The sequence below is a fragment of the Musa acuminata genome, chromosome BXJ3-11 (genome assembly GCF_036884655.1).
Source record: "Musa acuminata AAA Group cultivar baxijiao chromosome BXJ3-11, Cavendish_Baxijiao_AAA, whole genome shotgun sequence".
Taxonomy (NCBI): Eukaryota; Viridiplantae; Streptophyta; class Magnoliopsida; order Zingiberales; family Musaceae; genus Musa; species Musa acuminata.
This window is the reverse complement of record NC_088359.1, coordinates 5500323-5527010: the sequence shown is the minus strand read 5'-3', so window position 1 is coordinate 5527010 and position 26688 is coordinate 5500323. Positions and strand designations below refer to the sequence as shown.

Below are 26688 nucleotides of genomic sequence, written 5' to 3'. Positions count from 1 at the left end.
AGACAAGAACGACTTGAACATCGACAAGATCAAATCCTATCTGAGCTGCAGCAAATTCATCGACAATTTGACTCTTTATTTAGGCATTTTAATTTTTCACCTCCTGAATGAGCTTATATGTGTATTGTAAACTCTTTATGTTACTCACTATAATCACAATGCCTTGTGCCTTGATCTTTGATATGGTTACCTGATGTATTTATTTGTGAGCAGAGTTACAAACATCACTCATTGTTTAATCTCGTTACTCACTGTCGGATTTTACATCGAAACTAAATGTTTTTGAAAACCTTGTGTCTTGGTTTCTATGATTTGTGAAAATGATATACCAATGCAGTTGATGCGTCATGTTATTATATTGCCATAACATTAAACATCAACTAGCTGATATTTTTACAAAACCTCTAAGTGAAGAACAATTTGATTTCATAAGAAGAGAATTAGGAATGTTGATGTGTCCGAATACATAAACTAGTTAAAATTATTTTTCGGACTTTATTGAATGATCAAATCACTTGACTACCATTACATGCCTAAATAACATGTTGGAAATTATATGTTGAATACAAAAATTTCCATAACAATAAGCATGTTTTGTCTTCATGATTGAATAACATAGTCTTGTCCGAATGCATGAAAGTGTTAATTTCATTTTCGGATTCGCTTAACAATTAGTATCCTAAAAATCGGATTTTCTCATACACTTATTATATGAAAAATATTTTTCTGAAATGGATTTGATGAAATGATTCCTGCTTATAAATTCCATCTTGAAATATGGATGATAGTGTTTTTACTTGCAAAGATTTGTTTCACATACATATCTTGATCCTTGTAAAAATGAAGCATGATTTAATCTCTCATCGATTTTAACTTTACTCAAAGTAAAATCACAAATAGCTTTCCTCCTTCATACAAAAAGATTACAATAAATAAAAAGGAAGAAGTATTTAAAGCAATTTATGTATCATGCTTTCCTTTATATGCTTGGAAAACAACATGTAAAGGCATGAACAACTATCACACTTATGCTCAAAATTCGCTTATTGTTCTCCTGCTATCACAATTACCATGCTTTTTGTTGATGACAAAGGGGGAGAAATATATGAGTATTAATGCCATGCTTGCATCACCAAGAGATATATGAATTGATGCTATGATTGCTATAATTTGCATTATGCCTTGTTTGTATCATGTAATGATATCAAAATCTTACTTCGCAGTTTTACATGTTGATATCTTACAATATGATGAATTGCTACAATTACCATCATTCAAACCTGTTATGTAAAATTTGAAAATGAATGTCAAGCCTTGACATCATCTTCGGAGAGATACATCATGATGAGAGTATTGATAAGTTTAAATGATTTTAACTTATCAATATGTCTCTTGAATTCAAAGGGTTTGAATTCAAGAATGACTTGTCTCAAGTATGACATATAGACAGGGGGAGTTAAGGTTAACTCCATTATCAATTGATTGTCATCATCAAAAAGGGGGAGATTGTTGAATCTCAGATTTTGATGATGAAGTCAATTGTCATTTGTTATCTAATCTATATGTTGAGATAAGTGTGCAGGATTAACTACGATGAAAGTAAGATATGCAACAGGAGTTGCGTCGGAGTCAAGACAATGATCACGTTGGGAGTTTGAGAGTTCGACGGAAGTTCGGACAGTCGTCCGAATCGGCGTTTAGACGTAAAACAGTTTCATCGTACGATCATCATATTTCTGTTTGCGTTTACGTTTTGATTTCTATCATAACTACAAACCGCCTTTATATCCTTGCTTAAACTGCATCTCGCTTAATCAAGTAATTTACGAATCAGCATTTAGACATAAATCAGTTTTTTCGTACGAATATCATATTTCAGTTTGCGCCTATTATCTTATTAGAATCATAACTGCAAACTGCATCTATATCTTTGCTGCATCTCGCTTAAACAAAAGTTAAAGTGATTTACGAATCGGCTTTCTTACCAAAATCACTTTTAACGAACGAATGCAGTTTTTATTTTTCGTAGAAGGTTTTCCGCTGCACTAATTCACCCCCCCCCTCTTAGTGCTTTTGATCCTAATAGTAACCTCTCGCAGGTCCCGAAGGACCAGTAAAAAGAGAAAGTTGATTAGTTTGAAAGAACGAGCGGCGGACAAGTCCCGACGTCTCGCGAAAAGGGGAAGCTTTACAAGCAATTCAGCGAGTACCTTGCGTGCACAAGAGAAAAGAGGGAGAGGGGGAAAACAAGGGCTTTAGAAGGTTGAACGAATAGCTGCAAGCCCATAAACAGCCGCTTACCTGGTCCCGGGCGTGACAACAAGTTCTTGTCAAGGCAACGTGCGAACTTGCGAAAGAGTGTTCAACGCCCGGTATATATCCGAAGCCCTATCCAGCCCTGTGCCACTCGGGGGGTTTAAAGGGGCTGAGATGACTGACGTTTTGGTGAGCGGAGGCAGATTCCAGAAATCAGCCCGCGGCATGCGAAAACGGAGCTGTTTTGGGGCTGTTTTGATCGGTTCGGTGAGCGGTCGCTTTGTAACGCTGCAACTTGTTCGAACTTACATTTTCACAAGCAAAAATGACCCAAAACCAAGAGAAAACATGCTGTCAAGCAGCTGTACATGTAGGTGTGAGCAACGAACGGTTCGTTGAACGGAGTTGTTGCGAGTGCGCGATGACCGTTCGTGACAATAGGGTTGAGGTCCTCCTTGGTCAAACCGAGCTTCTTGAAGGCGTCGAGGTACAGGACATCGGCGGAACTCCCGGTGTCGACCATCACCCTTTTTGTTAGGATCAAGAGCACTAAGAGGGGGGGGTGAATTAGTGCAGCGGAAAACTTTCTGCGATTAAAACGAAACTGCGTTCGAACGTTAAAAACGATTTTTGTGTGAAAGCCGATTCTAAGATTACTTTAACTTAAGATCAAGCAAGATGATGTTAAAGTCAATCTATGAATGCAGTTTGCAGTTATGACGAAAACCAGAATATAAGCGCAAACTGAAATACGACGTTCGTACGAAGAAACTAATTTACGTCTAAATGCAGATTCATAAATCACTTGATTAGGCGAGATACAGTTTAAGCAAGGGTATAAAGGCAGTTTGCAGTTATGGTAGAAATCAAATCGTAAACGTAATCTAAAATATGATGATCGTACGAAAAAGCAGATTTACGTCTAAACGCTGATTCGGAAAGTGCAAAGCTTGAAACCCGATCGTATATGCGCATAAAGCAGTAAGCTTCAGAGGAGGTTTGCAGTAAAGATAATATGCTCAAAGTAAATGCAAACCGAGATTTAGAGTGGTTCGGTCAATCTTGACCTACTCCACTTTTGGCTTCCTCCACCGACGAGGTCACCGACGTCAACTAGGGGCCTTCCTTCAATAGGCGAAGGCCAACCACCCTTTTATAGTTTCACTCCTTTTGACGGGCTTAGGAGACAACCCTTACAGAATTTTCTCTCCTCTCTTTACAACTCAGAACTTGGAAGAACAGAGGGAGAAGAACTTTTGGCCTTTACAACAATTTTGAGCTCTAAGAATCACAGAAAAGGATCAAGATTTCGGTATTAATTTTCTACCTTTCAGTGCTGAATGGGCGGGGTATTTATAGGCCCCAACTCAGTTCAAATTTGGAGCTCAAAACTGTCAATTTTCGGAATTCCGGGATCAGGCGGTTGCACCTCCTGACTAGAGCGGTTGCACCGCCTGGCAGAGCTCGAAGACTGAGCCTTTGGGCGGTGCTACCTCCTGTCAGGGGCGGTTGCACCTCCTGACAGAGCTCGAAGACCGAGCTCAGGCGGTTGCACCTCCTGACTAAGGCGGTTGCACCACCTGGCAGAGCTCGAAGACTGAGCTCAGGCGGTGCCACCTCCTGTCAGGGGAGGTTGCACCGCCCAGTCTCGCTCGGAGACTGAGCCCCAGGCGGTGCCACCGCCTGGCTGGAGCGGTTGCACCTCCCAGTCTCGCTCGGAGACTAAGCCCAGGCGGTGCAACCTCCTGCCTTGGGCGGTTCAACCGCCTGGCAGAAATCAGGGTCCGAATGGGTTGATCCATTCGGTCCAATTCGGGTTTTTCAGGGGCCCAATTGCCCCAAGATTAAGTTAATGTTATTACCTCCCATTTTCAACTTAATCAAAGTGCTAACTACGATTTTTCCTAAGACATTTACTGCAACTTGCTCCGGTGCGTCAATCGCTTCTTCCGGCGAGCTTCCGGCGAACTTCCGTCGATCATCCGATGAACCCTCGGTGATGCTCCTGCGGACTTCCGGCAAACTCCTGGACTTGCGACGATTCACTTGGCGAGTTCCGACGAGCTTCTTTGGCAAGCTTATGGACTTCTTGGATTTGTTCCCGCAGAACCTCCAACGACTGTCCAAACTTCCGTCGAACTCTCAAACTCCCAACGTGATCATTGTCTTGACTCCGGCGCAACTCCTGCTGCATGTCTCACTTTCATCGTAGTTAATCCTGCACACTTATCTCAACATATAGGTTAGATAACAAATGACAATTGACTTCATCATCAAAATCCGAGATTCAACAATCTCCCCCTTTTTGATGATGACAATCAATTGATAATGGAGTTAACCTTAACTCCCCCTGTCTATATGCCATACTTGAGATAAGTCATTCTTGAATTCAAGACCTAAGAATTCAAGAGACATATTGATAAGTTAAATCATTTGAACTTATTAATACTCTCATCATGATTCCCATCATGATGTATCTCTCTGAAGATGATGTCAAGGCTTGACATTCATTTTCAAATTTTACATAACAATTTTGAATGATGGTAATTGTAGCAATTCATCATATTGTAAGATTTCAACATGTAAAGCTGTGAAGTAAGATTTTGATATCATTACATGATGTACACATTTCAAATATTTTAGCAAGTGTTGCATTTCTTCACATGGTAAGATATCAACTCAAGGCATAATGCAAATTAATGCATGGCATCTGTTTATATATCTCTTGGTGATGCAAGCATGACATAATCATAGCATCAGTGTTTATAGCATCAATTCATATATTTCTCCCCCTTTGTCATCAACAAAAAGCATGGTAGTTGTAATACCAGGAGAACAATATAAGCAAGTTATCAAGCATATAAAGGAAGGCATGATACGTAGATTGCTTTGAATACTTCTTCCCTTTTTTTTTGTTATAATCCTTTGTGCATGAAAGAGGAAAGTCATTTGTGATTCCAACTATTTGTGAGTTTACTTTGAGTCAAGATATGTGTTTGTAACAGCTTTTTGCAAGTAAAAATACTATCATCCATATTTCAAGATGGAATTCATAAGCAGGAATCATTTCATCAAATCTATTTCAAAAAAAAATATTTTTCATAAGAGTGTATGAGAAAATTCGATTTTTAGCATTCCAATTGTTAAGCGAATCCGAAAAGTGAAATGAACTCTTTCATGCATTCGGACAAGATTATGCTACAAATTTTTAAATACAATCATGAAGACAAAACATTTTTGTATTCAACACATAATTTCCAACATGTTATTTAGGCATGTAATGACAATCAAGTGATTTGATCATTCAATAAAGTCCGAAAAATAATTTTAACTAGTTTATCTATATCAACATTCCTAATTCTCTTCTTATGAAATCAAATTGTTCTTCACTTAGAGGTTTTGTAAAAATATCAGCTAGTTGATGTTTAGTGTTAATATCATGACAATGACTTATCAACTACATTGGTATATCACTTTTTCAAACTATATTTATCATGGAAATCAAGGCACAAGGTTTTCAAAACATTTAGTTTCAATGTAAAATCCGAGATAAACAACGATAGATGTTTACAACTCTGCATATGCTCAAAATATATTAGGTAACCATATCAAGGATCAAGGCAAAGCTCATCATGGCGAGTAACATAAGGAGTTTACAATAACAACAGATGATTGTGTTCATACAAGCTCATTCATGAGGTGGAAAATTAAAGTGTCTAAACAAAGAGTCAAATTGTCGATGAATTTGCTGCAGCTCAGATAGGATTTGATCTTGTCGATGTTCAAGCTGTTCTTGTCTTTGTTCGAATCGGTCCATCCGAATCCCAATATCTTCGACAGATGATGTATGAGTTTGCTCAAATGGATGTGTTTCCTCAAAGGGACAGATCGGAGGAGATTGGGTAACCCCTAAAGACTGGTGTTTTCGGTTCTGGTTCAGGTTGAGGGGGATCGGTTCTTCTTGGCATTCTAACCCAGTTACCGTTTCTATAAAAACATCTTAATCGGTGAAGTAGATTTTTATTTATTATGCTAAATCTATCTACTTTTATTACTTCTTCTTCCGGTAGTATTAGAATATCGTAGGCTTTCATTATTCTAGTGATTATACCACCATATGGGAGCATCATGTCTTTCTTAGATAGTTCTAACATGTTTTGTTGGATAAGATAACCAAGACAGATGTCATGTCCTTTCATGATCAAATACATAGTTCCTAATTCTAATTGGCTTACTTCATCATGATGGTATTGTTTAGGGAGAATGATGCTAGTTAGGATATGATGAAGACCTTAGTGTTTAGAGGCAGTAGATGTTCACAACTTTTAGGAACAAATGCTAAGTTGGGATTGACAAAATTTGTTCCTAAGGCTTCAACATATGTTATTCCAACAGTTTCATCATCCCATGATCCTCTAAAGTAAAGTCCTCTACTTTTCATGGGAATGCCTATCATGTCGCAAATGCATTTATCCGTAATTGAGATGTGTTGTCCTAAAAGATAGGTAGACATTCTTTCTTCTTCATCTATTTGTATGTTGTTGTAAAACAATCTAACAAGTCTTGGATAGATGGGTTCATTAATTTGCAAAATAGGAAGTAGATCTAAGTTTGCAAACCATTGGATTGTCTCTAAGTCTCTTAGTTCATTTAAATCTACATATTTTCCCTTATTGACACTCCTAAGTTCGAAAGAGGAAAATTTTTCAGCATGATATTTTGAATCGAAAAGGGTGAGATCAAAATCTTCTACTAATCTCCTCTTTCCTTTGTCCCTTGAGGATCTTCTAGATCCCATAACTACTGTTGTTTAGAAGAATAGTGATGAGTAAGAGTAAATGAATCAAAAAACAGAGTTTAAGGGCTTCTTAGAGAATACCTTAGTGAGATCTTCAAGAGAGGGAAGGATTGTTGATGTTTTGCTCCGAAATGAGGGGTATTTGGGATGCTATGAGGGGTGAAATGGGGATGGAGGAGGCTTGGAAGAGTAGAGAGGGGAAGGGAGTGAGTTGGGGTCGGTTTCACCGCCGGCCCTAGCTTGGGTTAAAAAGGGCAGAGTTGCGGGCGGTTGCACCTTTGGCTGGAGCGGTGCAACCGCTTGCAACACGTGACAGCTGGAGGTGCTACCTCCAGCTGGGGTGGTGCCACCGCCTGCAGGCGGTGAGCACTTGTTCTGATCGCAGTGTAATCTGATTTGAGAGTTTTTGTCTTGAGAAGAATTTTCATTCAGAGCAATCAACTTTACTTACGTAATTATGTAAGAGTTTTCATTTTAAGACAAGAACTTTTGCACGATCAAGATAGATCTTTTAACGTGCATACTCTCAATGTCGTACACATGTTTGTGACAGTTTGTTCAAGTTGGTAAGCCTTGCAAGTTTATGACAGACTTAGTCAGTTCATGATACAGATTTGGATTCGAAAGTTATGAACGGATGAAGTTGATGGGTTCGAAAATCCAGAGGATATGTGCATTGAGAATCATACGTTTCTAATTCTGAAAAGTCAAATAGGATTGTATCTAAATCGCATTTGTGATTTTAAATTTATAATCTCCATCTGTTATTTAGGCTAGAGAGCATTGCGAGTTCCTTTTTGGATCTTGGGTCATGAATATCGAGAATCCAAGGAGCAGAATATTATTTCTTGCTCTAGCTTAATTTTTTTTTTTATGTTTTTACAGGAAAGAATGATTTTTAGGTACCCATTTGCTTTTGGGTGCCTCACAAATAGATCTACATTGTCTATCATGTTGTATAGAATTTATCATGGTTCCTTTAGGAACCCAAATTAATTTGTTTGGACTAATTTTCTTGAATGAACAATAATGCGTCTTGTGTCCAAATTTGCAACAAAAGTTGCATTTGTTTTAGTGTCGAACATGTAAGATGGGGCCTTTTATGAAGGTGGTTGGATTTTGGTGAGGACTTCTCACAAATCCAATTCCACTTCTTTTGGGAACGTGACCCTTGTTTGCAAGGATCATGTTCAATGACTTGCTACCAACCTCGAATTTCTTCAAGGTGTCCTTAAGTAGCAAGTTTTCCTTTTGGAGAGTTTCTAGATCATGTCATTTTATGCATGAACTTAAACTATCATGATATTCAGTTTTTAACTTATCAAAATTACAAGTAAGACTATCATGCTCCTTTTTTAGCAATTTGTATTTTCTACTATTAATCTTGCATTCATCAAATAAGTCATGGAAGACATTTAATAATAAATCAAATGATAAATCTGCATCTATTAAATTTGTTACCTCATCTCCGATGGCCATTAAGGCGTAATGAGCAACTTGCTCGGTGTTGGACTCCTCTTCTTCGGACGCACTCGAGTCATCCCATGTTGCTTTGAGCACCTTCTTCTTTGATGTTCTCTTTTTGACTTGGGGACAATCACTCTTGTAGTGTCCCGTCTTTTTACATTCATAGCAAATAACTTGGTTCTTCTTGGGTTCAAGTTTATTTTTTGCGTCATTCTTAAACTTGTTTCTTTTAATGAATTTTTTAAATTTTCTTGTTAGAAGTGCCAAGTCATCATCACAGTTCTCATCACTTGAGTTTTCTCTCAAGTGGCCTTCTGAAGTTTTAAGTGTCATATCCTTCCTGTTCTTTGGAAGGATGTCTTCTTGCTCTTCATGAGCTTTACAAGTCATCTCGTAGGTCATTAATGACCCGATTAGTTCTTCAAGAGGGAAGTTGCTTAGATCTTTCGCCTCTTGAATAGCAGTGACTTTAGAATCCCAACTCTTAGGAAGGGATCTTAGAATCTTATTTACGAGCTCAAAATCCGAGAAACTTTTTCCGAGTCCTTTTAGACCGTTGACGACATCCGTGAAACGGGTAAACATGTCGCTCACTCGGTTTCATCCGGAAAAGTTCGAAAGAATGTAACAGAAGATTGATTTTTGACTCTTTCACTCTACTTGTGCCTTCGTGAGTCACTTCGAGTGTGTGCCAAATATCAAATGCGGTTTCACAAGTTGAAACACGGTTAAACTCGTTTTTATCAAGTGCACAAAATAAGGCATTCATAGCCTTTGCATTAAGAGCGAAAGCCTTCTTCTCCAATTCATTCCAATCGATCATTGGAAGAGAAGACTTCGAAAATCCGTTTTCGACAAGATTCCAAAGTTCAAAATCCATAGAAATAAGAAAGATCCTCATTCGGGTCTTCCAATAGGTGTAGTCCGTCCCACTGAACATGGGTGGACGTGTAATAGAATGGCCCTCTTGGTTTTCGGCGTATGCCATCTTTCTTGGGTTTTAATCCGTTAGAGAGTTAACCCCGCTCTGATACCAATTGTTAGGATCAAGAGCACTAAGAGGGGGGGGGGGGTGAATTAGTGCAGCGGAAAACTTTCTGCGATTAAAACGAAACTGCGTTCGAACGATAAAAACGATTTCTGTGTGAAAGCCGATTCTAAGATTACTTTAACTTAAGATCAAGCAAGATGATGTTAAAGTCAATCTATGAATGCAGTTTGCAGTTATGATGAAAACCAGAATATAAGCGCAAACTGAAATACGACGTTCGTACGAAGAAACTGATTTACGTCTAAATGCATATTCGTAAATCACTTGATTAGGCGAGATGCAGTTTAAGCAAGGGTATAAAGGCAGTTTGCAGTTATGGTAGAAATCAAAACGTAAACGCAATCTGAAATATGATGATCGTACGAAAAAGCAGATTTACGTCTAAACGCTGATTCGGAAAGTGCAAAGCTTGAAACCCGATAGTATATGCGCAGAAAGCAGTAAGCTTCAGAGGAGGTTTGCAGTAAAGATAATATGCTCAAAGTAAATGCAAACCGAGATTTAGAGTGGTTCGGTCAATCTTGACCTACTCCACTTTTGGCTTCCTCCACCGACGAGGTCACCGACGTCAACTAGCGGCCTTCCTTCAATAGGCGAAGGCCAACCACCCTTTTACAGTTTCACTCCTTTTGACGAGCTTAGGAGACAACCCTTACAGAATTTTCTCTCCTCTCTTTACAACTCAGAACATGGAAGAACAGAGGGAGAAGAACTTTTGGCCTTTACAACAATTTTGAGCTCTAAGAATCACAGAAAAGGATCAAGATTTCAGTATTAATTTTCTACCTTTCAGTGCTGAATGGGTGGGGTATTTATAGGCCCCAACCCAGTTCAAATTTGGAGCTCAAAACTGTCAATTCCCGGAATTCCGGGATCAGGCGGTTGCACCTCCTGACTGGAGCGGTTGCACTGCCTGGCAGAGCGCGAAGACTGAGCCTCTAGGCGGTGCTACCTTCTGTCAGGGGCGGTTGCACCTCCTGACAGAGCTCGAAGACCGAGCTCAGGCGGTTGCACCTCCTGACTAAGGCGGTTGCACCGCCTGGCAGAGCTTGAAGACTGAGCTCAGGCGGTGCCACCTCCTGTCAGGGGAGGTTGCACCGCCCAGTCTCGCTCGGAGACTGAGCCCCAGGCGGTGCCACCGCCTGGCTGGAGCGGTTGCACCTCCCAGTCTCACTCGGAGACTGAGCTCAGGCGGTGCAACCTCCTGCCTTGGGCGGTTCAACCGCCTGGCAGAAATCAGGGTCCGAATGGGTTGATCCATTCGGTCCAATTCGGGTTTTTCAAGGGCCCAATTGCCCCAAGATTAAGTTAATGTTATCACCTCCCATTTCCAACTTAATCAAAGTGCTAACTACGATTTTTCCTAAGACATTTACTGCAACTTGCTCCGGTGCGTCAATCGCTTCTTCCGGCGAGCTTCCGACGAACTTCCGTCGATCATCCGATGAACCCTCGGTGATGCTCCTGCGGACTTCCGGCAAACTCCTGGACTTGCGACGATTCACTTGGCGAGTTCCGACGAGCTTCTTTGGCAAGCTTATGGACTTCTCGAATTTGTTCCCGCAGAACCTCCGACGACTGTCCGAACTTCCGTCGAACTCTCGAACTCCCAACGTGATCATTGTCTTGACTCCGGCGCAACTCCTACTGCATGTCTCACTTTCATCGTAGTTAATCCTGCACACTTATCTCAACATATAGATTAGATAACAAATGACAATTGACTTCATCATCAAAATCCGAGATTCAACACTTTTGACCTGAGCGTTGGCGATCCGAATGGAGATCACCAAAGCATCGTCATGATGGGATCGCTCAACTTCTTTGGCTCCGAAAGTGATTTCAGGCTCGAGCTCGGGTCGGGGACGTTTCTCGACTGCGCTCCGGGCGTAGGCCTTCCTCGCCGTTGAGCTGCTGTCGCCGGCTGCTGGTCCTCTCGAGATGACGTCGATCTGTCTTTCGACGGGTCCCCTGGGGCGTGGAGTTGCTTCCCGAGGTTCCTTGAGATAATGCCCGAGGTGACCTCTCCGGATCAGTTCCTTGATTTGATTCTGGAGGTCGCGACAGTCTTCCGTGTCGTGGTCGTAGTCCCGATGGAACCTACAATATTTGGACCGATCTTTGTAAGTAGTTTTCATAGGGTTGGGCTATCGCAAGAGACCCTTCTCCCTGATTTGGAGGAAGATCTCGGTACGACACGTGTTCAGAGGGAGAGGCGGGGGCCTCGGGAGCAGGAGCTCTTGTCGGTCGGGCCTCCGGCAGGGTTGCGCCGAGGCTGCTGAGGTCGTTCCCTGGGATTGTTCCGCCCTTGGCCTCTTGCCATCCATGCTCTTTCTCGCCACCAGAGCTTCCGCGATGATGTATTGGTTGGCGCGTTGGAGCATCTCGGGGATGGTTATTGGCGACTTCTCGATCAGCGACTAGAAGAACCTTGAAATGTTTTTTGCAGCGCGCAAAATGTCAGTCATCTCAGCACCTTGGAATCCCCCGAGTGGCACAGGGCTGGATAGGGCTTCGGTATATTGTCGGGCGTTGAACAATCTTCACAAGTTCGCACGTTTTCTTGACGGGAACTTGCCTTCGCGCCCGACACCTGGTGAGCAGCTGTTTGTGGACTTGCAGCCGTTCGTTCAACCTTATAATGTCCTTGTTCTCCTCCTTTCTCCATTTTCTCTCATGCATACAAGGTGCTCGTTGAATTGCTTGTAAAGCTTCCCTCTTCGCGAGACGTTAGGACTTGTCCGTTGCTCGTTCTTCGAACTAATCAACTTTCTCTTTTACAGGTCCTTCGGGACCTGAGTGAGGTTGCAAACTGGTTGACCTTTGCGGACGCACATCGCAAGAGCGCGTTAAGAATTAGACAATCCCAGCTAAGTCCAAGAATTTGGCGCAAGTGTGCTTTGCGACTTAGGCAACTCAAGATAAGTTTGCGTCTTAGCCGCAAGGGTGCCTCACGACTTAGGCAATTCCAGCTATGTCCGTGACATTATGGTATCAGAGCGGGCAAGCAATTCGAGCAAACAGCGAAGGAACTTCGTAATTTCGCCATGGCAAAGCATCGTGGCGAATCAAGCAAGCGGGGCAAGCCAGACCTTTGCCCCAAGCAGCCGCAGCTGGGCTGCAAGTGCAAACTCGCTCTCATGTTGTTAGAGCCGCTTTGGAGGATCGTGGTAGCGAACATGATGAGCGAGAAATTGGCTACTCTCCGTGAGTGGAGGAGGCGCAATCTAGAGCGCCAATCGGGAAAAAGAGCAATAAGGAGAGACTTGCAGCGGTGGAAACCCGCTTGGATGTTCTTGAAGCGAGCTTGGAGGAACTCTACCAAGGCCAGCGAAGGCTTCTTGGGGTAGAGAGCTCGTAAGAAGAAGCTGAATCCCTAATTGACAAGGTCGAGGCCCTAGTCGATCGACTATCGGACGACACCAAAGACTTCATGCAACATTTGCAGGAAGTCGTGGCAAAACTCACTTCCAGGGTGACCATGCTCACAAGGGCACTGAATGTGGGAGAAAGCAACACCCGCGTTGCGCCGCGACAAAACTTGAGGGCACCCGAGCCACATTGTTATGGAGGTGCTCGAGTTGCCAAAGAGCTCGAGAATTTCCTGTTCGACATGGAACAATACTTTCGAGCTACGAGGCCTGATTATGAAGAAATCAAACTTTCGATAGCAACCATATAGTTGAATGGGGATGCAAAACTTTGGTGGCGAACCCATTGGGAGGAGATCCAATAAGGTCGGTGTTGGGTGGACACATGGGAGGACTTAAAGCGAGAGTTGAGAACTCAATTTCTACCCGAGAACACAGAGTTCGTCGTAAGGAGGAAGTTGAGACAACTACGCCAAAGTACTTCCATCCAAGACTACGTGAAGCAATTTTCGGCGCTAATGCTGGACATACAGGACATGTCCGAGAAGGATAAGCTATTCAGCTTCCTCGATGGTTTGAAGCCATGGCTCAACAAGAACTGCATCGAAGGATTGTCTCCGATGTGATCGGGGCAATTGCTATCGCAGAAAGGCTCACCGACTTTGTTTCCTCTGAGGACCTGGGAAAAAGAAAACAATCTTCAGGAAACTGCCCTCCAAAATATTCTCGAGGGAAGGAGCTCGGAGGCGAACAGAGGAAGAAGAGTTCCCACAAAGGGTCAAGCTCAAAAGGCAAGGCCCCGAAACCTGGCGGATGCTTCTTGTGCGGAGGGTCGCACATGGTGAGGGAGTGTCCACAGAAACAGGCACTCAATGCTTTAACAACTTCCACCCATCCCCCCAAATCAGACAAGGGCAAAGTCGTCGCCCTTAGTTCAAGCAGTTTAGAATCTAGCAGCGACGATGAGGAGTCGCAGGGTCCCCGAATGGGAGCAATGCGTTTTTTTAATGCATTGCGGGGTCAAGTGGGGGAGAACATGAATGCAAAAGCTATTGAAAGCAAGGAGTAGCGAGCTCATGTAAGTGGACATTAAGCTCAATGGCCAAACAACCCGTGCAATGGTGGATACGGGCGCTACCCATAACTTTATTGCCGATCAAGAAGCAAAGCGACTTGGGCTGATTTTGGAGAAGAACCCAAGTCGAATGAAGGCGGTGAACTCGGAGGCCAAGCGAATCTCCGGGTTGGAAAAGGGAGTTCCCATCAACATCGGAACGTGGAGCGGGAGTACTAACATGATGGCGGTGCCACTGGACGACTTCCAAGTGATTCTTAGAATGGAATTCATGCACGCAGCAAAGTCGGTGCCAATGCCGTTCTTAAACTCCTTATGTATAATGGGAGATGACGACCCCTGTGTGGTTCTTGTCTCTCGGAGGGGAACCAGGGAACCCCAACATATATCGGCATTACAACTAAAGAAAGGGGTACGAAAATGCGAATTAATATTCGTGGCTGCTATGAAGCTAGAGCCACTTGACGAGAAGGCCATTCATGAACCTACTATGGTGGATAACTTGCTGAAGGAGTTCACAGATGTTATGCCACCCCAAGTTGCCGAAGACTCTACCACCATGCAGAGGTGTGGAACATCATATTGAGCTGGAGCCAGGAGTGAAGCTTCCAGCGAGACCACCATACCGCATGCCCCCTCCTGAGTTGACAGAACTCAGAAAGCAGTTAAATGAATTGCTAAGCGGTGGTCTCATCCGCAGTTCTAAAGTACCATTCGGAGCTCCAGTTCTCTTCCAAAAGAAACAAGATGGGAGCCTCCGACTATGCGTCTATTATTGAGCCCTTAACTAAGTGACGGTGAAGAACAAGTATCCAATCCCACTCATCACGGACTTGTTCGACCAATTGGGCAAGGCCAAGTATTTCTCCAAACTCGACCTCAGGTCGGGATACTAGCAGGTGCGCATTGCTGAAGGCAACGAAGTGAAGACTACTTGTGTGACCAGGTATGAAGCATTTAATTTCTTGGTGATGCCTTTCGGCTTAACCAATGCTCCGGCCACGTTCTGCACTCTTATGAACCAATTATATAAAGAGTATTTAGATAAGTTTGTAGTCATCTACTTGGATGATATCGTCGTCTACAGCCAAACGCTCGAGGAGTATATCGAGCACTTTCAGATAATTTTCAAGGTTCTCAGGGAGAACACTTTATTCGTGAAGAGGGAGAAGTGCTACTTTGCTCAAACGAAGATCTTGTTTTTGAGGCATCGAATAGGTGATAACTCCATTCGGATGGACCAATCAAAGGTGCAAGCAGTTGCAGAATGGCGAACTCCAAAGAAGGTGCCAGAGTTGAGATCCTTCCTTCGTCAACTACTATCGACGCTTCATAGTGGGGTATTCGAAGCGTGCAACTCCACTGACGGAGTTACTGAAGAAGGAGCAGCCTTGGAGGGCGTCTGACAAATGTGAAGCTGCATTCCTAGATCTGAAGGCTGCTGTGTTTGAAGAACCAGTGCTCAAATTGTCGGACTATGAGGAGCCCTTTGAAGTCCATACAGATGCTTCAAACTTCGCTATTGGGGGAGTACTCATGTAGGAGGGTCACCCGGTGGCCTAGGAGAGCTGCAAGCTCAACGAGACCGAGCGGCAGTATCCGGTGCATGAGAAGGAGATGACAGCGGTGGTCCACTATCTACGAGTTTGGCGGCACTACCTTCTTGGATCGCGATTTGTGCCGAGGATGGACAACTTCGCTTTGAACTATTTCCAAACTCACAAGAAACTCTCCCCAAAGCAAGCACGATGGCAGGACTTCCTGGCTGAGTTTGATATGACAATGGAGTATAAGCCCGGACTTTCATTGTCATATCAAACTCCCGATTTTCGAAGTTTGCAACTTTCATTGTCATATCAAACTCGGCCAGGAAGTCCTCCATCGTGCTTGCTTTGGGGAGAGTTTCTTCTAAGTTTGGAAATAGCTTAAAGCGATGTTGTCTGTCCTTAGCACAAATCGCGATACAAGAAGGTAGTGCCGCCAAACTCGTAGACAGTGGACCACCGTTGTCATCTCCTTCTCGTGCACTGGATATTGCAGCTCGGTTTCGTTGAGCTTGCGGCTCTCGTAAGCCACCGAGTGACCCGCCTGCATAAGTACTCCCCCAATAGCGAAGTCTGAAGCATTTGTATGGACTTCGAAGGGCTCCCTATAGTCCGGCAATTTGAGCACCGGTTCTTCCAACACAACAGCTTTCAGATCTAGGAATGCAGCTTCACATTTGTCAGACCACCTCCAAGGCTGCTCCTTCAGTAACTCCGTCAGTGGAGTTGCACGCTTCGAATACCCCGCTATGAAGCGTCGATAGTAGTTGATGAAACCAAGGAAGGATCTCAACTCTGGCACCTTATTTAGAGTTCGCCATTCCGCAACTGCTTGCACCTTTGATTTTGGTCTATCCGAATGGAGTTATGCCATGAGTTCCTGGAGATGTTGCACGGAGTCTTTGGTGTCGTCCGACAATCGATCGACTAGGGCCTTGACCTTGTCGATTCGGGATTCAACTTCTTCTTGCGAGCTCTCTACCCCAAGAAGCCTTCACTGGCCTTGGTAGAGTTCCTCCAAGCTCGCTTCAAGAACATCCAAGCGGGTTTCCGCTGTTGTGAGTCTCTTCTTATGGCTCTTCTTCTCGGTTGGCGCTCCAGATTGCGCCTCCTCCGCTCGCGAAGAGTAGCCAATTTCTCGCTCATCATGTTCGTTGCCATGATCCTCCAAAGCGGCTCTAACAACATGAGAGCGAGTTTGCACTTGCAGCCCACCTGCAGTTGCTTGGGGCAAAGGTCCGACTTGCCCCGCCTTGCTTGATTTGCCATGATACTTTGCCATAGGAAAATTGAGAAGTTTCTTCGTTGCTTGCTCGAATTGCTTGCCCGCTCTGATACCACAATGTCACGGACTTAGCTGGAATTGCCTAAGTCATGAGGCACCCATGCGGCCAAGAAGCAAACTTAGCTTGCGTTGCCTAAGTCGCGAAGCACCCTTGCGCCAACGTCTCGGACTTAGCTGGGAGTACCTAAGTCTTGACGCGCCCTTACGATATGCGTCTGTAAAGGTCATCCAATTTGCAACCTCACTCAGGTCCCGAAGGACCTGTAAAAGAGAAAGCTGATTAGTTCGAAGAACGAGCGACGGAGAAGTCCCGACGTCTCGCGAAGAGGGAAGCTTTACAAGAAATTCAGCGAGCACCTTGCGTGCATAAGAGAAAACAGAGAAAGGAGGAAAACAAGGACGTTAGAAGGTTGAACGAACAACTATAAATCCACAAACAGCTGCTCACCGGGTGACGGGCGCAAAGGCAAGTTCCCGTCAAGAAAACATACGAACTTGTGAAGATTGTTCAATGCCCGACAATATACCAAAGCCCCATCCAGCCCTATGCCACCCGGGGGTTTCCAAGGTGCTGAGATGGCTGACATTTCGCGCGCTGCACCAGGCTACAAAAAACAGCCTGCGACACACGAAAACGGAGCCATTTTGGGGCTTTTTGGCCTGACGCGGTGAGCGGTCGCACTGTGTACTGGAACCTGTTCGAACATGTAATTTTATAAGTAAAAACACACAAACCCAAGGCAAAATAGGCTGCCATGTCTCTGTTCAAGCATGCAAAAGCGACGAACGGTTCGTTGAACGAAGTTATTTCGAGTGCGTGACGACCGTTCGTGACAGAATGGTGCTTTGAAACTATGGATAAGACCACAGCTCTGCCAACTCTGAAGGAGGCATGCGGTATGGTGGTATCGCTGGAGGCTTCACTCCTGTCTCCAGCTCGATATGATGATCAACACCTCTGCGTGGTGGTAGAGTTTTCGGCAACTCGGGTGGCATAACGTTTGTGAACTCCTTCAGAACGTTAGCCACCATAACAGGTTCATGAATGGCCTCCTCGTCGAGTGACTCTAGCTTCATAGCAGTGACGAATGTTAATTCGCATTTTCGTACCCCTTTCTTCAATTGAATGTCGATATCTGTTGGGGTTCCCTAGTTTCCCTCCGAGAGACAAGAACCACACAGGGGTCGTCACCTCCCATCATACATAGGGAGTTTAGGAACGACATTAGCACCGACTTCGCTGCGTGCATGAATTCCATTCCAAGAATCACTTGGAAGTCGTCTAGTGGCACCGCCATCATGTTAATACTCCCGCTCCACGTTCCGATCTTGATGGGAACTCCCTTTGCCAACTAGGAGATTCGCTTGGCCTCCAAGTTCACCGCCTTCATTCGACTTGGGTTCTTCTCCAAGATCAGCCTAAGTCGCTTTGCTTCTTGGTCGGCAATGAAGTTGCAGGTAGCGCCCGTGTTCACCATTGCACAGGTCGTTTGGCCATTGAGCTTAATGTCTATGTACATCAGCTCGCTGCTTCCTGCATTTTGTGACCTTGCCTTCATATTCTCCCCCACTTGACCCCGCATAGCGCTTAACAAATACATTGCTCCCATCCGGGGTCCTTGCGACTCCTCATCGTCGCTATTGGATTCTGAACTACTCGAACTAAGAGCGACAGCCTTGCCCTTGTCCGATTTGGGGGGATGGATAGAAGTTGTTAAGGCATTGAGTGCTTGTTTTTATGGGAACTCTATCACCATGTGCGACCCTCCGCACAAGAAGCATCCGCTAGGTTTTGGGGCCTTGCCTTTTGAGCTTGGCCCTTTATGGGAACTCTTCTTCCTTTGTTCGCCCTTGAGTTTCTTCCCTCGAGAATATTTTGGAGGGCGATTTCCTGAAGATTGTTTCCTTTTTCCTGGGTCCTTAGAGGAAACAAAGTTGGTGAGCCTTTCTGCGACAACAATTGCCCCGATCACATCGGTGACATTCCTTCAATGCAATTCTTGTTGAGCCCATGTGTCACGGACAAAGTTCTAAATAGGATGTTTGATGTAATACTTATATATGTCCGTGTCTTTTGGTTTGTTCATGCTTTACACAGTATGTAGAGGGACGGTCGAAGGCTTAAAAGCCCCATTTTAGTTGGGTTTGGTGGCTTTCTTAGGCTTGTAAATAAAGGTTGTGTCATGTGGACACTTGTGAGAGATATTCGGTCTGTAGTGGACCATTTTGACCCTTTGTTGTGCAACTGTTCAGAGCTTATAAAGTCTGTTTGTAATTTGCATTGTCTATGAAGTGTTTTCGGAAATGTTTGCTTGTGGATTCCGAGTGAGGCGTTTTCTCTAACCCGTTTTCTCTTTTGTCCTAAGGGACCATGGGAGGCTTCGGGGAGGCTGACCTTTGCGGACGGACACGCAAGGGTGCCGCACGACTTAGGCAAACCAGCTAAGTTCGTGACATATGGCTACAAACCGTCGAGGAAGCTAAATAACTTATCCTTTTCAAGCATGTCCTATACGTCCAGCATTAGTGCAGAAAATTGCTTCACGTAGTCTCGAATGGAAGTGCTTTGGCGGAGTTGTCTTAGTTTCCTCCTTGTGACGAACTCTGTGTTCGCAGATAGAAACTGAGTTCTCAACTCTCGCTTTAAGTCCTCCCAAGTGTCCACCCGACACCGACCTTGTTGGATCTCCTCCCAACGGGTTCGCCATCAAAGTTTTGCATCCCCATTCAAATACATGGTTGCTATCGAAACTTTGATTTCTTCATATTCAGGCCCCGTAGCTCGAAAGTAATGTTCCATGTCGAACAAGAAATTCTCGAGCTCTTTAGCATCTCTGGCACCTCCATAACAATGCGGCTCGGGTGCCCTTAAGTTTTGTGGCGGCGTAACGCGGTTGTTGCTTCCTCTCGCATTCAATGCCCTTGTGAGCATGGTCACCTTGGAAGTGAGTTCCGCTACGACTTCGTGCAGATGTTGTACGGAGTCTTTGGTGTCGTCTAACAGTCGGTCGACTATGACCTCAACCTTGTCGATCCAGGATTCAACTTCTTCTTGTGAGCGCTCTACCCTAAGAAGCCTTCGTTGGCCATGGTAGAGTTCCTCCAAGCTCGCTTCAAGAACATCCAAGCAGGTTTCCGCTACTGTGAGTCTCTCCTTATGGCTCTTTTTCCCGATTGGCGCTCCAGATTGCGCCTCGTTTGCTCGCGGAGAGTAGCCAATTTCTCACTCATTATATTCGCTACCGCGCTCCTCCTGAGCGGCTCCAACAACATGAGAGCGAGTATGCACTTGCAGCCCACCCGCGGCTACTTGGGGCAAGGGTCCGGCTTGCCCCATCTTGTTTTATTCGCCACGATGCTTTGCCATGGCGAAACTGCGAAGTTCCTTCGCTGCTTGCTCGAATTCCTTGCCCGCTTTGATACCACAATGTCACGAACTTAGCTAGAATTGCCAAAGCCGTGAGGCACCATTGCGGCAAAGACGCGAACTTAGCTTGAGTTGCCTAAGTTGCGAAGCACCCTTGCACCAACTTCTCAAACTTAGCTGAGATTGCCTAAGTCGTGGCGTGCCCTTGCGATACACGTCTGCAAAGGGTCAGCCAAGTTGCAACCTCACTCAGGTCCCGAAGGACCTGTAAAAGAGAAAGTTGATTAGTTCGAAAACGAGCGACGGACAAGTCCTGACGTCTCGCGGAAAGGGAAGCTTTACAAACAATTCAACGAGCACCTTGCGTGTATAAGAGAAAAGAGGGCAAGGAGGAAAACAAGGACTTTAGAAGGTAGAACGAATAGTTGCAAGTCCACAAACAACTACTCACCAGGTGCCGGGCGCGAAGGCAAGTTCCCGTCAAGTTAACGTGCGATTTATGAAGATTTTTCAACGCCCGACAATATACCGAAGCCCCATCCAACCCTGTGCCACCCGGGAGGTTTGAGGGTGTTGAGATGGCTGACGTTTTGGTGTGCAGTTGTGGCTTGCAGAAAACAAGCCATGGCATGCGAAAATGAAGCCATTTAAGGGCATTTCGGCTCGGCGTGGCGAGCGGTCGCACTGCAGCGTTGCAACATGTTCGAACATGCATTTTACAAGCAAAAACACACAAAACCAAGGCAAAACAGGCTATCATATCTCTGTACAAGCGTGCAAAATCGACGAATGGTTCGTTGAACGAAGTTGTTGCGAGTGCGCGACGACCATTCGCGATAGTGCGAACTTGTGTATATCGATCAATGCCCAACACTACCCCGAAGCCCCACCCACCTTGTGCCACTTGGGCGGTTCCAGGGGTTTGAGATGGCTGATGTTTCGCGAGCGGCTGTGATCTATAGAGAACAAGCCATGACACGCGAAAACGAAGCCATTTTGTGGCAGTTTTGCTCGGCGTGGTGACCGGTTGAATTGTAGTGCTACGAACTATTGCTTACATTTTTCAAGCAAAAACACACAAAACCAAGGGAAAAATGTTGTCAAGCATTTGTACAAGCATGCAAAAGCGACAAACGATTCGTTGAGCGAAGATGTTGCGGGTGCACGACAATTGTTCGTGATAGTTGGGTTGGTCGTCCAAGAGGATAGCGAAGTCGGAGGGGAGGATAGCACTTCACAGAGGTTGGAGGCATCGCCTGGATCTCCTCTGGAATGCCTCTGGCCTTGCCCGCCACCGATGCCGCCGTTGGGTAGGCCGTTCGGGAGGATAGTGAAGCTGGAGGGGAGGATAGCGCTTCATAAAGGTTAGAGGCGATGCTCGAATCTCTTCTGTAACGCCATCGGCCTTGCGCGCGCCACCGACGCTGTCGTTGGGTTGGCCGTTCGAGAGGATACCAAAGCTAGAGGGGAGGAAAGCCAGAGGGAAGGATTGTGCTTCACAGAGGTCAGAGGCGTCGCCTGGATCTTCTTTGGAACGCCACTAGCCATGCACGCCACCGACGTCACCGAACGCCACTATCCTTCTTCTATAAAATTAATATTTTGAAAGGGATGAGGATAGTGAAATTACCTTTTTACCCCTTTTATTCGTGCTCTTTGTACACGTGACAGCATGTGCAATTTTTTTCGTCGGTAAGGTTGACGTCGTGAGGGGAATTGGGATTAAATATTTTACTTTCGTAAGTATAGGAATCCTAATGTAATTTTTTAAGCTGTAGAGATTGTGTTGCTAAACATAGCAGCTAACTATAGGTGGTAATCTATATTAGCCCTCTGTTGATATTAGGTGAATGACTCAGTTTTCTAGCTTTTGTTTCTTCTTTAGAATCAATACATAAAAGTTCCCAATGATGAATGACATCACAAACATGAATCTGCATTAGTTTGATGATCTACTTTTTAGTCAAATTAGACAGCTAGCAATATGGTTATATATTCATTGAATTTAGATACATAACATGAGCCATAAGTAAATTTCCATGCCACTTGGATTCTGCCATTAAAGAAATAACAAATTCATGTTCTTGTTATGATTTGGCATGTGTGTGTTTTTCAACACACAAAAAAGGAAAGCATGCCATCTTTCAAAATGGTTATTAAATAGTTGTGATGTGAATGCAATTTGCACTGAATATATAGGTTTTATTTGTGCTGTTAATGCAGTTGCTTGCTTGATTTGTTCTGCCTTTATGGTTCTTCTCAATAAATTGTACCATCATTCATAAGTTTTATGATATTCATATGTGCCTAAGAATCTCATCTTTTTAATAGAACAATTCAAGACTTACATGTATATGTTGAATTCTCTTCTTATCTTTTTTCTATTGAGAAGTAGCTAACTATTGAGTAAATTTAGAAGAAGAGTGTGTGAATGAGCTGTCTTATAATGAGATTTAAACTTTGAAAATTGTAGGATCATTTCTTTGTGATTTTTCATTACTAATGTGAGTGTCTGTTGAAATTCTTCTAGAGTTAAGTTCGAGCATATCAGTAATCACTATGCATTTTCTATTAATGCACCGGTAAAAGTTTGAAGTCTTCTAAGGAGTAAAGGGCCTTTTTTGAGAGGCTAAGTATCTGAATTGTTGGACAAACATTTTTTTGGTTGTCTGTGACCTTTTTATTTATCACTTTTTCCCTTTTATTTTCTTCTAAACTATCAACTTCTTTTGAATAAATGAACAGTCATAATAAACTTGTGTATATCTGAGTTGGTACTTATTAATTGTACTTCATGTCCTACAATGTCGTTGTGCCTGAAGGCTGGAAAACTACATCTGGGGATCTGATATACGAAGCTCCTTGACGAGCAAGGCTGTGAATCTTGGTTGTTGTGGCTCGAGAATTCTTGGTATTAGAGTCTGTATGTTTTGTCCAGGCTTAGTGACCCTCATCTGAACATCTTTCATCATGTTGAAAGAGTCTCTAGAGAATTTGTCTTACAGTCTTACTCACATTGCATGTGACGATGGAGAATTCTTCAACTATTGTTGTTGTTATGGTAGGTTGTCTTGAACTCTAGATGTTGATCAGGCATCAATTTGGTACCAAATTTATATGATTGTTGTGTGAAATTCAATTAGTGTTTAATAATGCTGGTTCAAAATTTTAAATATCCTTTTAATTTTTACACTAATAAGCTTGAGCCATCATTTTCCATGAAATTATAATATATAACTGCTTCTTTGAAGTTCATTTGATATTCTCTGCATGTTGCCGGCATAGAGATGACCATAAAATAACTTTTGTTCAGCCATTTGACATAAGTTGATTACTGTTTGTTTTTTATTGTGGTCTGTCATTTGTACAGTAGTCTTTCATAGTAATAACATTCTAGTCTAAGTTTTCCGTGATTTAAATAACCTGACTGACTGGATGTATAAATTAAGACTGTTTATGCCCTCAAACATGTTTTATTTTATTAAGCTATAAGCTACAATATATTATTATATTGTTGTACTATATAGTATTGTGTCATGTTTTTGTTCAGTGACTTGCTTATGAAAGTACAAGGGGTTATTGTGGATATTTCTTGTCAAGTGAGTATCTTAGTTGGCCTTCTTTTTCCCTTTTCAGGTTCTTCACAACATTGCTGTTGTTACATATTTTCGACATGATTGTTCTGATCCTAGGAATCTGTTTAGTGTACCTAATACAGTTAAAGTTATGCTAATCAATATTTGCTTATTCTTTTTGGGGCCTGAATAACTGTGTGTAGAAGAACTTTTTAAAGTCATAGTAGCATTAAGTTCAGTTTTTTTGCTGTTTCGCCTTGTGATCTTTGACTTATATCAATTAACAAATTTTTTTTCAGAGATTGTTAGAACAATATGGAAATCTTGCACTTTATATCTGTGGCAAGATTTTTTTTTTTTTGAGAAATAGCCAACTGGTATTGTTAACTATGCAACAGCTTTAACTTTGTGAACATGCCTATTCCAATTTTAGTGTCATCACACTTAGGTAAACGACCAAAGATTCAGTTTTGCCTCTTTCTTTTATTCATATAAGCCAAAGTAGTTTGCTTTACTTTTGGAGGACATTTTTTGTATCATGATACATTTTTAAACTTCCCAACTTGATGTTGTTTTGCTCAAAAACTTCTACCTTAATAGTTTTGTTGCAAATAATGCATGTGACAACATTAGGGACTTTCAGGTGCTTTAAATAGTTGTATATCTATCGAGGGTTCTGTTAAATGTTTCTTGATAATGATTCTTCTAGTGTGTATATAATTATCATTGTACCTAAAATATAATTTGAATCGTCATGTTAAATTAATTTATTAAAGGGAGGAGAGGAAAGGGGAGAGAAGAAGATGGCGGGAAACAAGGAGGACAATGACAAAAGTGGAAACCTACAAAGAGGTGAGGAGATAAGATGAAATAGAAGATGATGAAAATGATACAAAAAAGGTGAAAGAGGGGAAGTGCAAGTGCCATGATAGTCTATTTATTTGCATTTGCAATCTCAATGGGAGCCTTAGCCAGTCCTTTTATTTACATTATAAAAGGAATTATAGAGGAGAGGAGGTGAGAGATGAAGCAATAGAGGGCAAGGCCTGCTGGCCATGGCAGTGGAAGGAGCTGCCTATGCACAGAGGAGAGGAAGGAGGGAGGGTTTTGCACAAAGAAGAGAGGTTGGCAGGGAGGAAAAGAAAGAATGGAGGAAAAGGTAGCGAACAAAAGAGGATATATATTAGATGGAGGAGAATCAAATGGTGGTAGTGGATTGACAGTGATGGCAGTTTTGTGTGTGTGTGTTGGGGAGAGGGGGGTGGAGTGGTTGGTGGTGGGGTTCACGTGAGGTCAATTACACATTTTCTTGTTCTTGGTGGTGAGAATTTGTTTTAAATGTGGCTTTGCCAACATGTACTTTTTGACTAATTGATTGTTTCTGTTGTAGGAACAAAGTGAATTACTTGCTTGTTCTTCTCGAGGACAGATCGAATCTGGTAATAATAGTGAGAATAATGTGTCAAGATCTAAAGTGAATATTGCTTCGCTTCATCAACTTTCTGCAATAAATAGTGGCAGAATTGTTAATGCAGAAGAGTTTGACACTTCAGTAACACTGTTGAACATTGTACATAGTTCTGCATCTACTTCTTGACCAAAACTTCCTTTTTCCAGGGTCATTGAATGCAAATCAAATACTGTTCATAACTTCATATAGTGACACTATGCTTGCTCCATTTTGGTGAACTACAGGCTGTTGTTCTCTACCATGTCCATGAATATGCACGTGCATTATTTCTCCTAGAAACATTATATCAGAACATTGAGCCCATCGATGAGGTTTCGTCACTTAGTCATCTTATGTGTCCATGTGATGTTCTTTTTTTTTTCAACCAGTGGTTTGTACCATGCAGAGAATTGTTCTTCATGTGTGCCTCCTGCTACTGGATGTTTGCATTAGCCTGCCGAGATGCTTCAAACGCTGCAGTAAGTTTTTATGGATATATAATTTATATTTATTTTCCCGGTTCAATGTTTGTTCTACGTGGATCATGTGATAAAACTGGTGTTATGCACTTTTGGACTAGAACACAAAACTCCTTTTGTGACTTGTTGGTATAATAATATCTGTATTATGTATTGTTACCTTCTCTTACTATAAGCTACTTAAAATATTGTTGCTGATAATTAAGCTGATTCTGAAAAACTGAAGGAAAAAGAATTCTTTTGCCTGTAATAGAACTTGGTGCCTTGGTGTGGTGTTCATGGAGCCTATCCAGCATTTACAGGCTGGAGCTTTTGTTGTTTCATTACCTTTGATTCATCATTAGTTAGGTTTATTTTGTGAATCATGTTGTGTTTGAGGTTATCCTTCAGTATGCCGACTCATGTCTGATTGGAAACTGTGATTGCAAAAACTAATGGATGGGTGTCCTGAGGTTTGTGGCATTGCTTATCTTTTAGGAAATACCATAGGTTTGGGAGTCCAGTGCATTTGAGATATGAAACCTTGTTGCAATCTTGGGTTTGGATTCATCTTTTCCTCTTTTCTCTTTCTTCTACTCTTTTTTGCTTTTACGTTCTTTCCCTGTTCTCACACATTTTCAGCACAACAGTCAGCCATCTCCTTCAGAAACCTAACTGAACATCTCATGCATCTAGGCAATGGTATATCACCAACTTTGAAAACCCAAATAGTTGTTTTCTGTTACTCTACATTCTGACGACAAGTTTCGGAATATCTACTTAAGTCTCTTGATGTCCAACTATTTTTTTAAATTTTATTACAACACCAGTTTTTTTTTTTTTTTTTTTTCTACCCAATATGCATCCAATCAAGTTGATTTATCATTTACTTAAGAAAGTTAGGCGTATCTGAGGTTGCTTAAACTTTCTTTATACCTAGATCATGCATGTGTATCGAATGTGACAATAGTTTTGACTAGCCAAATACTCC

At 42.9% G+C, this 26688-nt stretch overlaps 1 protein-coding gene across 1 annotated transcript in view; it reads left to right on the top strand.

Moving 5' to 3' along the window:
* Nucleotides 1–26688, top strand: part of LOC103970918 (uncharacterized) — a 39070-nt gene that overhangs the window by 9143 nt on the left and 3239 nt on the right. Inside the window, exon 3 of the mRNA XM_018820266.2 lies at nt 25646–25718. Within this exon, the coding sequence (XP_018675811.2) occupies nt 25646–25718 (73 nt within the window). The remainder of the gene's footprint in view (nt 1–25645; nt 25719–26688) is intronic.